Raw genomic sequence first — 12,597 nt, 5'->3', positions numbered from 1 at the left:
GATCGGCCACTAAACAGGACAGGAACAGACTGCAACGGACCATCAGGTCTGCGGAGAGGATCATCGGTTCCAGCCTGCCCTCCATCCTGTACTTGTTCACCTCCAGAGTCAGGAAACGGGCTGAAAGATCTCTGCAGACCATCACACCCTGGACACAAGCTGTTATGTTTATACCTACATCTGTTCTACTTTTTAGAGATATTTAGTTTATTGTAAATGAGTGTTTGTACATTGAGAGCGGAGTGGCAACCGGAGTCAAATTCCATGTATGCGTAAGCACACACGGCCAATACAGCCGATTCTGATTGATGCTTTTATGTGAAGCACTTTGAATTACCGTGTTGCTGAAATGTGCTCTACTAATAAACTTGCCTTGAGATTTATTCAAATAATATGACAGTGACTGAATATTATTCAGACAGCCCAGTGGCTCAGCAGTGTGAGGCACACAGAGGAGCTGCAGCATCTTAGTGGAAACCTTTTCTTTGGAAGATGACCTCAGTGTTGGTCAACGCAGAAGCAGAGCGCTCTACGGGGCAGAGCGGCAGCACTGGAGGACACTGATCTGTGAGCCTGGTGATCGGAGGTTTCTTACTTTCTTGGGAGTTCTCAGGGTTTCATTGATTCCAAGCTGCTTTGACTCGTACTGCTTCAAGTGGAAAATAGAACTCTATCCTATACATGCATTCTTTTGTTTACCTCACAGGTATCACGCTCCAGTGATGCAACGAGCCAATCACTGCTAAGAAAGGACCAGAAACACAACAGGAAGCAGTGATAGAATGTGCTACTGGGTAGTTGGAGAGTGGACAGTGTTGGGTTGACTGTCCATGAGCTTACAATCCAACATCAATGGAGAATAGTTTCCAGTAATAAATACATGTTTAATTGTGTCGATCAACAGTTGCTTCTGAACTCCACCTCCTTTACTTATCGGCCCTCTTTAGATTGGTTGAGGCTTAATAACTTCAATAAATGAGTGGATAGTGATTTGTGTACTGTTTATATATATTTTCCCAACATTTATTGCCAGAACATGTTCTTTCCAGAAAACTTGGTTAGGATATTACAAGACCCGTATAAGATGTTACCAGAATGAAGCCCTGGATGACTGAAGTACAGTTGGCTACAGCATGAACATCATATCCTGCTTGAGCTTCAGCCACTCACAAACAAACAGAGCAGAGCCCATCCCGGCCTCACACAGAGATACAGATGTGTGTCCAGCAGCAGCTGGACCAGAACAACATTCCAAAGTTCTCATGTAGAAAACACCTTTTGGCACAAGACAGTTTACAATGCACACTGGTGATGGCTCTGTTGTTGGCAATTGAATTGCTTTGAGTCTTTGTAGAGGAAGGCACAGTGTGTGTGTGTGTGTGTGTGAGTGTGTGTGTGCGCGCGCTGACACACACGTTTGGCTCAACAGATTAGAAGATGAAGCAGAGAGATGTGGCGTGTCCGTGGGCAGCACCCTGCTGGCTGACAGCACGTTTGGGAGCTTCCTGTTCATACTGGCTGTGAAGCTGGAGGATGCTGGTCAGCATTAACTCATCAGGAAGCTGCACCAGAGACAAGAGGATGTTAAGTCAGCGGACCAGCCATCACATCAGCCAATGGTAGCAGGTAGGGCTGGGCGGTATACCGGTTTCAATTTCCCATACGATATGAATTCTTCATCTACCGTCATACCGGTGCACAGCCGAAACAACGTCTGTCGCTCTTCAACAGGCAGCTAAATATATTGTTCACTGCTAGGAGTGCTACGGACGGAGCTAGTTGTCTTAGACACCTACTAAGAACTAAATCCTACGGTCTAATCCCGTTTCTTTCCATGGAGGGCTTTAGGACCCAGGGGAATGTAGGTGAAGGAAACAGGAAGTGATGGAATGGAAGACACGCCACACAAACAGCTGTTCACCACTCGCTGGCCGGCCGTTTCGGTGTTAATTAATTAATGCTTTAACACGAAAAAATACCGTGATATACCGTGAAACCGCCAGAGTCTTACAAAATACCGTGACATGCATTTTTGGTCATACCGCCCAGCCCTACTAGCAGGTCTCCCTGTGCCTACCTGTATGGGTATCCATGGTACTTTGCTCTGAAGACTGACAGCAGCCAGCTGAAGAACAGCATCACCAGACCAATACCTGCTACACACATGACTGACACACACACACACACACACACACACACAGTCAGTTTGGCTACATATATAGTACATTCCTGCGCTTGTGTTGATGAATGGACATGCATGCTTGTCTATTCAGCAAGGTCCTCAGCTAATGATTATATTTACTTTTCTGTTCAACGTCAGTGATAAACTGTCAGAAGTCACTACAGAGCCAAAGATATACTGGTCTACTTCCATCAAGTCAAACACTCTCATCATTAATGGCTAGGTTTACCAGAACCTCCTACAAGTACCACGAGCTACAGAGGTACTACCTCATGGAGACTGGCGCTGCTTTCATCCTGACAACATATTCATCTGACGGCTTCATTCTGACCAGAATGCAGCTTGGTTTCCTGTCTGTGTGTTTTAAGATGACTTCAGAAGGTCTAATGCCGTGTTCACACCGGTCGCGTTGATTTTTTGACGCGCGTCGACATTACATACAAAGTCTATGCACAGACGCGATGAGACCGGCGCGCCGCGATTTTGCGATGGCGCGGCGCGTTGGACGCGTTATTGCAGTGCGGTGGACGCGTTGGACGCCGCAAAATCGCCAACGCGCGAGTTGAAATTTTTCAACTTCAGCGACATAATCGCGTGACGCTGTGGCGCGATAGCCTATCAGCGTTGAGTTGCTGCCCCTGTCATTACTGGCTTCCTGCCGTTGTTGAATCAGGAAATAAATCCTGTAGCCGTCTGTGTTCATCCAGAGCTCTACGATACCTCATATCAACAGAGACCGGACCAAACTGTGTATACATGTGTGTGTGTAAACCATACGGTACAAACAATGAATAGACGCTGCCGTATTTACGTCTACGTGACGTTATTGAGTGCTGGTGGAGCTGCTACGATGTTAGCATAGCCTAGCACCGATCCATCAGAGCTACATTGAGAAGACCAGTAACCTACAAATCGGCATCATTACGTAGTTATTTCGGAGTCCCTTTTTGTCGGTTTATTGCCGTTAAATCACAGCCAAATCTGTTTATTTTGTGTTCCTACAGCTGTAGTAAACAGCGACCGGTGGCTTGCTAGACAGTGAATACAGCTCGATACAATCCACGGAGCTCCTCTGAACAATATTATGAACCAGACATGACGGCGTTTGGCATTCCGATGTTTGAGGGACTTCCACAACACGTACAAAGCAGCAATTGTCCTTATTCCTTTCACGGTTGACAGCGGAAAGAAATGGCGGCCATGTGAACGGCTTCCAGGACGATAAACCACGCCCCCTCTCCGGCGCTACGCGATTTTGCGGCGTCTGGTCTGAACACGACCGGCGGCGCGTTGGACGCGATTGTGCAGTGCGTTGGACGCTTTTTTGCAGTGCGTCAAAAAATCAACGCGACCGGTGTGAACACGGCATAACTCGTACTTTCTTTCACAACATTTGGAGCTTTTGGTTTATCTGCTGCTGAATAGAATGGTACAAACTGTTGCAGTCAACATGTGGACATTAGACTTTGATGTGTGTGTCTGTGTGCACATACTCTTCCTCTTTCCAATGTCGATGTCGGAGGTAGCGGCCTCACACAGCAGCACCATTCCCATGGTAACAGCAGCATCTGAGCGAGGGGTCAAGGTTGAGACAACTTTCACTCAGCCTCCTCTGGTACAAGCAACAGGTCAGAGCCGACACTCTGGGTCAGTGAGACTGTGAGAGAGTAAGAGCTGAAAGGATACTGAAGAGGAGGACGATGTGCGTCTCAGCCACGAACTGGGCCTGACTGCTGCCGTGGATGTAGCTCTGAAAACACACCCCAGTTAAACACATGCTGATACTTGGTTCACACATGCCCATGGGGATGCAGATAGAATGTGGACAGTGTGCTTCTGTCTCACCACTTGACCGGTGCTGGGGTTCTTGTGTGCATAAGGTGGTCCTCTGATGTGGTTCCACATCTGGCCTGAAGTCATGATCAGAACAAAGCACTGAAACAGACAAAGAACCAGAGCGACACAATCATCAGGGTATCTTCATTCACAGGAGCTGGGCTGAGAGGCTTTCCATCCACAGACGTGACAGTCTGTTGTTTTAACTTCAGGCCTTGTTGTACTCGCCACTATTACCCTTCTTAAACCAGGTACTAAAGGTCAGTACCTGAAGTGGGTTGATACTCACCTGTAGCAGCACCGGCACTTCTACATGTTACTCTTTGGTGTACCGGGACTTCTTTACAAGATGCTGGTACCCTCCTCTGCCTCTGCATATTGTGTTCGCTAAGTGATGAATAACGACTTCAATAGAATCACTGAATACAGCACAGAACCACAGACCGGGCCAGCGAACTCAGGCAGGTTCCCCAGAAGATCGTATAAGTACCTGGGTGTTCACTTGTACAATAAACTGGACTGGACTGACCACATACACACACTCTACAAAGAGGGTCAGAGCAGACTCTCTGCTGAGGAGACTCAGGTCTTTGGAGTGCAGGGAGCTCTCCTGAGGACCTTCTTCTTCTGTGGTGGCATCAGCCACCTTCTATGGAGCGGTCTGCTGGGGCAGCAGCATCTCGGCAGCTGATGGGAACAGACTGAACAAACTCATCAAGAAGGCAGCAGTGTGCTGTGTTTGTGTCTGGATACGGTGGGAGACAGGAGAATGATGGCTAAGCTATCATCCCTGATGGACAACAGCTCCACCCCATGCAGGATGCCCTGGCAGCTCTGTGCAGCTCCTTCAGCCACCGGCTGATTCACTCCGTGTGTGAAGGAGAGGTACTGCAGGTCCTTCCTTCACACACCGTATATACATAGACATGTACATGTATATACGGTGTGTGAAGGAGAGGTACTGCAGGTCCTTCCTTCCTGCTGCTGCTGCTGTGCTCCAGTAGACACGCAACACTGAAGAAATCACTGCAATAATTACACTGTGCAATAAAAATACCCTGTCTGTATATAGAATATTTTAGTTCTACTTAGTTACTGTGGATTTTGTACTTTTTACGTACTTACTTGTTGCTCTTGTATTTTGGATCTTGTTGCACTGTCCACTCTGCTGCTGTGATCCTGTGAATCTCCCCACTGTGGGACTAATAAAGGATCATCTCATCTCTTAAACTCTTCAGCTCACACTCACACAGCCTGCCAAGGACAGACCCAGATCAGGCTTCACTGTAGCCTTCAACCTGCAGGAGGAGGAGAGCTCTGCATCTGGCAGCAGCATCACCTCCTCCAGGAGCAGAGTTACTGCTGGTACCGCTGGGAGCCAACACCGACACCATGGTGCCAGAGACCCAGGCTGTGTTTCTGGCCCTGCTGGAGGGAAGGGAGGCACGAGGCACGACTTATTGTCCATGTTAGTCCTACCGACCAAGATGCTGAAAACCGCTGCTTTGTTTGTTGCCCACAGGAGGGTCTGAGCTCTCTGGCTGAGACACTTCAAGGTCGGAGCAGTCTACTTCCTACTCTTAAAAGCTTGGAGGACAGTAACCTCCATGTATGCGTTGTGTGGTGGTGTGTGTGTGTGTGTGCGGGCTGTTATTACCAGTGCAGAGAAGGCCCAGACATTCTTGTTAAAGAGAAACTCCAAATTGTGTCTTCTCAAATACGCCAGCCCTCCGATGACAGCCAGGAGGAAGCCCAGCAGCAGAGGCCCTGCGTAGTTGGGAGGACGAATGACACGGATCTGAAAAACAGACAAACATGACTGCAGTCTTCAGAGAGTGTGATGGTTCAGAGACGAGGTTATTGGATTATATAGTCACAGCAAACACAACGATAGATCACATAACAGCATGTCTGCAATTACCTGCACATCAGTCCTGTCTGCCACCCACCTGGCCAGCTGCTCCGCCGCGAAGCCTCTGACCTGCAGCTCATAGGTGTCCGTCTTACGAGGTTTCCCTTTGGCTGGGAAGTGGAGGAAGGTGGGAGCAGAATTCATACTGAGCTGCAACACAAACACAGAAAACACCGTCAAACAGGACATGAGGTGTGAGATGTTAGAGTGATGGAGCCCATGGCCAGTTGGGGGTTCGGTGCCTTGCTCTAGGGCACCCCTGCAGTGCCCAGGAGGAGAACTGCCACTTCCTGTCCACACTTTCCAAAGCCAAGTCCCCACACACTGAAGGCCTGCAGTCCAAGCAGACAGTAAAGCAGCTCACTCTGCTGACCAGCTCTCCTGATGTGGAGAGAAGCAGCCGGTCCGATGTCTGCTACGACACGCTGCTTTGCTTTCGGTGTCAATGAATGGACGGCAAACCGTTCGAAAACTAAAGGCAGAACTTCCGTCTTGGTGAACCAGAGAATGTCTCACCATCTGAAAGACGTCCGATCCTTCATCGAAGTCGACAGCCGCAAAGAAGACTTTGTTAGTGAAGGCAGAGGAATAACGCCAGGAGTTAGCCAGCACCTGGAACTCCTCATCAGCTTGTCTGAAATGAAAAGACGCATTTCAATTCACAGATAACAATTCAAATAACAGCAGAGCCGATTGCTTGCTACTTACTTGCAGACCCCACACTGTCTCTGTGGCTGCAGCGCCGTGAACATGATGACCACCGAGTAGTTCCTGGGAGGAGCCTTCACAAAGCGCCGGAACTTCTCTCCATTCATCCGGATCACTGACCGCTTGGAGGCCCACTCCATCATCTGAGTCACCTTCTCTGACATCAGAGTCTACAGACACACAGACAGCTACTGGTGATGGATGACAGCAGTAGAATAGAGAAGGCCAGCAGCCATGGTGACACTACTTTAGATCAGGCTGCACATCACATCCAGGACGGAACAATACTAACTGATGTCGCGAAAAATACATTCAGACTCCTAATAAATACAATTTAAATCCAGATAGTTGATTCACCCCTCGGGTAACATTTGGGAGCAAGCTGGTCTGCACATTCAAAATCACATAAACATAAGAGGAACGCAGCAATCCAAACTCCACTCATGTAAAGAGCTAAAACGTGTGAAAGGAGGCAATCCACAAGTGACCAGCAGTGTTCAACATTAAAGCACAAATGCATTCCTCAATCAATACGTGCACAGCTCCTTTGTGGTTCCATGTTGTTCTCCACATCATGTGAACAGACTCTTAACAATATGATGGAGAACACCTTCTGTACATCTTCACAGGTAGTTAGTGCGCGATGTTTCTTCCATCGCTGTCCCGGCCTCAGAGCCGGGCTGTGACAGTGCATATGAAGGACTCACCACACCGTTACCTTGCATGTTCACACATGCAGCCTCTGGAGTAAAAACCTATATTTGTTTGAAAACATATGCTTGATGGCATTAGATTAAAATACGTTATGAAGGACGTGTGCATGGGGAGTAATAAATAATCATGTCAGGCAACGCGTGTGTGAAATACTGTCAGGCCTGATCATCTGTTCAACAAGACTTCTTGTGAAGTCACAGTGATACGTGTGCACGCTGTTGTGTGTTATACTGTTGGCCGTTTACTCTGAGATGAAGAATGTTTGATCGGTCTGTATAATGTAAATGGACTTGTAGTTTTATAGCGCTTTCCTAGTCCTATGACCACTCAAAGTGCTTTAGCACTACATGTGCCACCATCAGGACTATATAACCAGTCACACACCCGGGCTGTTGGGGTTTGATGCCCTCTGATTGAAGGACGACCCGTTCTACCACTGATCCACAGTCACATGTCCACATCATGTGATGCTCCTCATGATTTAGACAATATGAATGGTTGCTGGTGAGAGTAATGAAGTTTAAGTCTTATTCCTGATGCAGACTGGCCTGGTTTTCTATTGGAGGCTTTTCTCTGACTCAGTTTCACTTCCTGAATATTCAAATGATGCGGTATGGTACCACTGGACAATTTCCATTGTTATAATCTATGCAGTAGAGGACTAACTTCTATCAATCAGACTTATATATAATAAAAACAGACTTGGATGAAGCCAGAATCAGCAGATGTTAGTGTACATGTGGCAGCGAGTACCACTGTAGGTAGTAGACAGGAAGTACTCGTCGGAGCAGTCTGCACTTCCTGCTTGCTGCCGTTAGTTAGCTAACGTCGAGTGAGTCTTTAAAAGTGTCTCCACTCTCTGGATGTCAGAGGTGTGGTGTAACAACACGTATTCAACCACTGCTCGCAATGAGGTGTCAGTGTCGAGACAACTGAATGAGTTGTAAACTAATTATTTACTCAACGGTAGTGCCACACACAACCGCACGTCAACGTTAGCTCATTGCTGTTAGCTTAGCTTTAGACTGACACGGACGATAGACAACTTTGGAAATATTTCACCCAAAGGCTGTCCACTTCCTGTGCGTTATGCTAGTGAAGGCACGTTACCTCCTTCTTCTTCTGCGCGCCAGCAGGGCCATTGTAGAAAACAGCGAGGAGAACCAGCGAGATGAAAAGTTTTCCAAACATTCTGCAACACTGTCCACACCGCTGCCGACCCCCACACACACACCTTCTGTCAACCTCCTATTGGTCACCTCTCAGCCAATCACAGTCGATTGTGATTCCGTTTTGCTTCTGGGTTTTTTTTCAACTTTATTGAGAAAACGTAATACACCGATTACATTGACTAAACCGCGTGTTCCAGTTCTTCATTATACAAGTTGCAGTGAATATATTTCAGAGGATAAGAATGACAACAAAATATAGGGTTAGGGTCATCTTTTTGACTCAGCGAAATTAATAAGTCAGTCAATTTGAAATGTAACAATGTAATAGTTTTGTCCAATTTCAAATGTTTGAAAATTAAAATTGGTATCTTATAAAAGAAGGGTAGTCTGTTCAATCATATTATTTAACCCTAACCCAGTGGTTCTCAAACTTTTTCTGTCGCGCCCCACTTTGGAGGAAGAAAAGTGTTCATGCCCCACCGCCACAACAAAATTGTAACAAAATGGTCCATGTTGAATTTTTATTGAAACAACATTTTGTGACTCCTCCGTCTGTGCTTTTTCAAATAATAGAATAAAGAAAATTGCAATCACTTTTAAGTAAACCAGATTGCTCCATCAGACAAAAACAAATAAAATGTGCAATCACTTTGTTAGAACAATGCAAATAAAGTTATATCTGTGCAAAAAAGAACTACAATTTGGCAAAAAATAGCTTAATTGGCAGGTTAATTTTACTGCAATTTACCTGTTTTGCACTAAACATCTTTTCAAGATAACAATAAAGTGCAACCTGTTTAGAACTAAACAAAACAAGTTTCATACTCTCCGCAGCTAGTTTTCAGACATAAAACACAGACTGGTCTCCTCATCTCCTACCGCGTTCACTGTGAACCCCAGAGCAAGAGAGGCGTCATCATATTCTCTTCTTGGCTGCTTGCTGTTCGTCTCGGATGCTTTGCTTGCGGTTGCTTTTCTGTTCCCGCCAAATGTCTCTTCATTTGGAACACATGTGAGTCGCCAAGGATCATGGCCGTCGCGCATGCGCAAGCGTAACCTGTTAACGGCGTAACGTAAACATTTACACGAAAGTACAGGCATTTCATCATGTATTTATTAATTACTTTGAAAAAAAAAACTTTGGTTGAAGCTTCGCGAGCGACTTTTGCTCGCGCGAGAGTGAATTTTGCTCGCGGAGTGACATAAAAGCGCTCGTTAAAGTAAAATACGCGCGCGCGTGGATCTCATTTGCGCTCTCGGATTTTGACAGTGATTTGCCTTCATAAAAGAACAACAATGTATGACGAAGTTGTTGTGGCAAAGGCTATTTGTCAAAGGTGGTTTTCTTATTTCTTCTTAAAAATAAAATTTACATCAAAAGGCCACTGATGAACCATTTCAGTGGCGTTGTACTCAGGCAATTAAGAAGTCCATTGTTTAGGCAAGATTTGTGTTAAAGTCTTTTCGTGGTGCATCACCTGACACCTTTATCATCAATCCTGGCTTGCACGTAGAACAAGTGGGTGGTATAGGGTCCCTGGTGTCAACAGATAAAATACAGAAATAACAATAAAATAACAAAAGAAATGAAATAGCTCTTACAAACGTTTTAAATCTCATTGGGAATGTAAGCCGGTATTACTGGGGAGCTGATAAGCAATAACCATTAGATATCCCCATATACCGGGCCTGCAAAGGTCCACGATTGATTATGGATGTATAGCGTAAAACAATGTTAAACCACTGAACACAGATTAGACATGGTTCCAAACAGAGCTTTAAGGCTGTGTAACAGATACGATTTTTTCATATACTGAATGATAATATAGAAAAAGAAAGTTGTAGGTTCATGACAATGTATACAAATGGCTCTTATAATCCTAATAATGGAGAGGCCTAAATGTGAATTTCATGTTTTTTCATTGTCCATATATTCAGCAGATATTATTGCAATCATTTCAGTCGGTAGAACAAGTACAGCCACATCAGTTGTCATTTGCTCTGCTGCAGCTGTCAGGGGATGACGGCATCAACACCAACGGTTAGAGAAGGTCCCATGGTAGAAATACACATAATGTTTTGAAGACTACATAACATGGAGATCAGTGGCGGGCCGTGCATTTCGTACCTGGGCCTTCACTGCTGTCCTGCAGCTGAAATACCACTTTAAAACCACATTGTGGCACCACAGCTATTATTCATTTTTAAGGCTGTAACTATGTACATCTTCGTATTAAAACGTTCGGTACGAGTCGTTTGAATAATGCTCAAGCATTTAGAGAATGCAAAAGCCTAAATTCAGGAAAATATAATGTTCTCAGCTGGTCTGGCTGTGGGATCCCCCGTCACTCCTTCATGACTAGCCGCGACCCAAAGAGAGTATCATAGGATTTTACTTTCACAACATGAATGCTGAACGTACTGCTCTGCAGTGGCTTTCCTCCTCTCAGCACCCTCTGTCATGGTGCATCTCACTCGGTCAGAATGCTCATATTTGATTGGCTGAGCTGCATCACGTGATGTGATTCACTACCCATCAGCCTCTGCTGGCTGTTAAGTGTCGTTTCACGATAGTCACATGCTCGCCCACTGACCAATCACAGCACACTCTGCACCTGGCGGGAAAGCTACAGATGAACACTGAGCGGCATGTAATACTGACATCATTATAGGCGGCTAGCGGCCGCTGACATGTCAAAGAATACGCCCAACATGTCAAACTAAAGATCTGATTGGTTGAACACTATGACAATCAACAATATCGTCCCCATTCACTTAAAGTGCACATGGATTCACTTGAGAGTCTGCAGGCATCTGGCTCTGTTCTACCTAGAGACACAGAGGTGAGATCTGATTGGATAAAAGCTCTACTTAAAACAAGCTGCACTGGAAGCAGAGCAACTGAGGAAGACAGGAGCTGTGCAATGAGAAAACAAGATAATGGGGAAAATATTTTTATAAATTACAATACATGTAGTGTATTTAAGAAACATGATTAAATTATAAAATAGATATAGCTTTGTGATTCTCTGTCAGACCTCTGATGGAGATAGGAACGGTCTGGCTGGGTCCCTGCTCATATGGGTGTTAACAGCAATAAATTAGCAAAAAAGACTAGAAAATGACATGTAAATGAAGATTTAAAAGTGAATTAAATTAAATTAATTTTTGTATCGACCAAAATCACAAATTACAAATTTGCCTCAGAGGGCTTTACAATCTGTTCACATCCGACATCCTCTGTCCCAGGACCCTCACATGAGAACAGGAAGAACTCCCCAAAAACCCTTTAACGGGAGAAAAGAGGGAGAGACCTGTGGGAGAGACACAGAGGAGGATCCTCTATCAGGATGGACAGAAGTTCAATATATGTCATGTCTACAGAATGAACAACATAACAGAGTTATAACACATTCAATTCATATGATAGAACCACGGCAGGAGGCCTGACCATGGTCCAGGTATAACCAGGATCCACGGAAACCTGTGAGGCGAGAAAGCACAGAGACTCTGGTGAAGAAGCAAAGCCAGCAATGTGCATGAATGGCATCGGTAATAGAATCAATAATCCCAATAATAAAAAATGGCAATAGTAGTGGGCGTCAGCAGGGCCATGACGGGAGGAAGGACCAGGGTCCAGATAATACCACGATCCATGGAAACCTGTGAGGAGAGAAAGCACAAACACTCCGGGGAAGAAGCAAAATTAGCAATGAGCATGAATAAGACATGAATTCATACAGAAGGAGAGAGAGAAGAGGAGTGCAGTGTATCCAAGGAAGTCCCCCGGCAGTTTTGGCCAATAGCAGCATATCTAGGGGCTGGTCCAAAGCAAACCTGAGTCAGCCCTAACTATAAACCTGAACCAGCCCTAACTATAAACCTGAATCAGCCCTAACTATAAACCTGAGCCAGCTCTAACTATAAACCTGAGTCAGCCCTAACTATAAACCTGAGCCAGCCCTAACTATAAACCTGAACCAGCGCTAACTATAAACCTGAGTCAGCCCTAACTATAAACCTGAGCCAGCCCTAACTATAAACCTGAATCAGCCCTAACTATAGACCTGAAC

The 12,597-nt window shown here is 45.5% G+C and overlaps 1 protein-coding gene across 1 annotated transcript; it reads right to left on the bottom strand.

Moving 5' to 3' along the window:
• Nucleotides 1–992: 992 nt before the first annotated feature.
• magt1 (magnesium transporter 1) lies at nt 993–8,586 on the bottom strand. Its single transcript, XM_079269354.1, has 10 exons — nt 8,463–8,586; nt 6,639–6,808; nt 6,447–6,564; nt 5,940–6,080; nt 5,676–5,816; nt 4,028–4,117; nt 3,869–3,932; nt 3,676–3,750; nt 2,078–2,168; nt 993–1,562 (listed from the first exon to the last, which is right to left on the bottom strand). The coding sequence occupies exons 1-10, from the start codon at nt 8,541–8,543 to the stop codon at nt 1,547–1,549; spliced, it is 987 nt and encodes a 328-aa protein (XP_079125480.1). The 5' UTR covers nt 8,544–8,586; the 3' UTR covers nt 993–1,546.
• Nucleotides 8,587–12,597: the final 4,011 nt, after the last annotated feature.

Source organism: Melanostigma gelatinosum (genome assembly GCF_949748355.1).
Source record: "Melanostigma gelatinosum genome assembly, chromosome: 5".
NCBI classification, from domain to species: Eukaryota; Metazoa; Chordata; class Actinopteri; order Perciformes; family Zoarcidae; genus Melanostigma; species Melanostigma gelatinosum.
This window is presented reverse-complemented; position numbering and strand designations above follow the sequence as displayed.

Coding starts and splice junctions, on each gene's coding strand:
- magt1 (XM_079269354.1), bottom strand. CDS start 8,543: ATGTTTGGAAAACTTTTCATCTCGCTGGTTCTCCTCGCTGTTTTCTAC. Junction 4,118..5,675: donor TCTGGGCCTTCTCTGCACTG/GTAATAACAGCC, acceptor TGTCTGTTTCAG/TGCTTTGTTCTGATCATGAC. Junction 3,933..4,027: donor ACCCCAGCACCGGTCAAGTG/GTGAGACAGAAG, acceptor GTGTGTTTTCAG/AGCTACATCCACGGCAGCAG.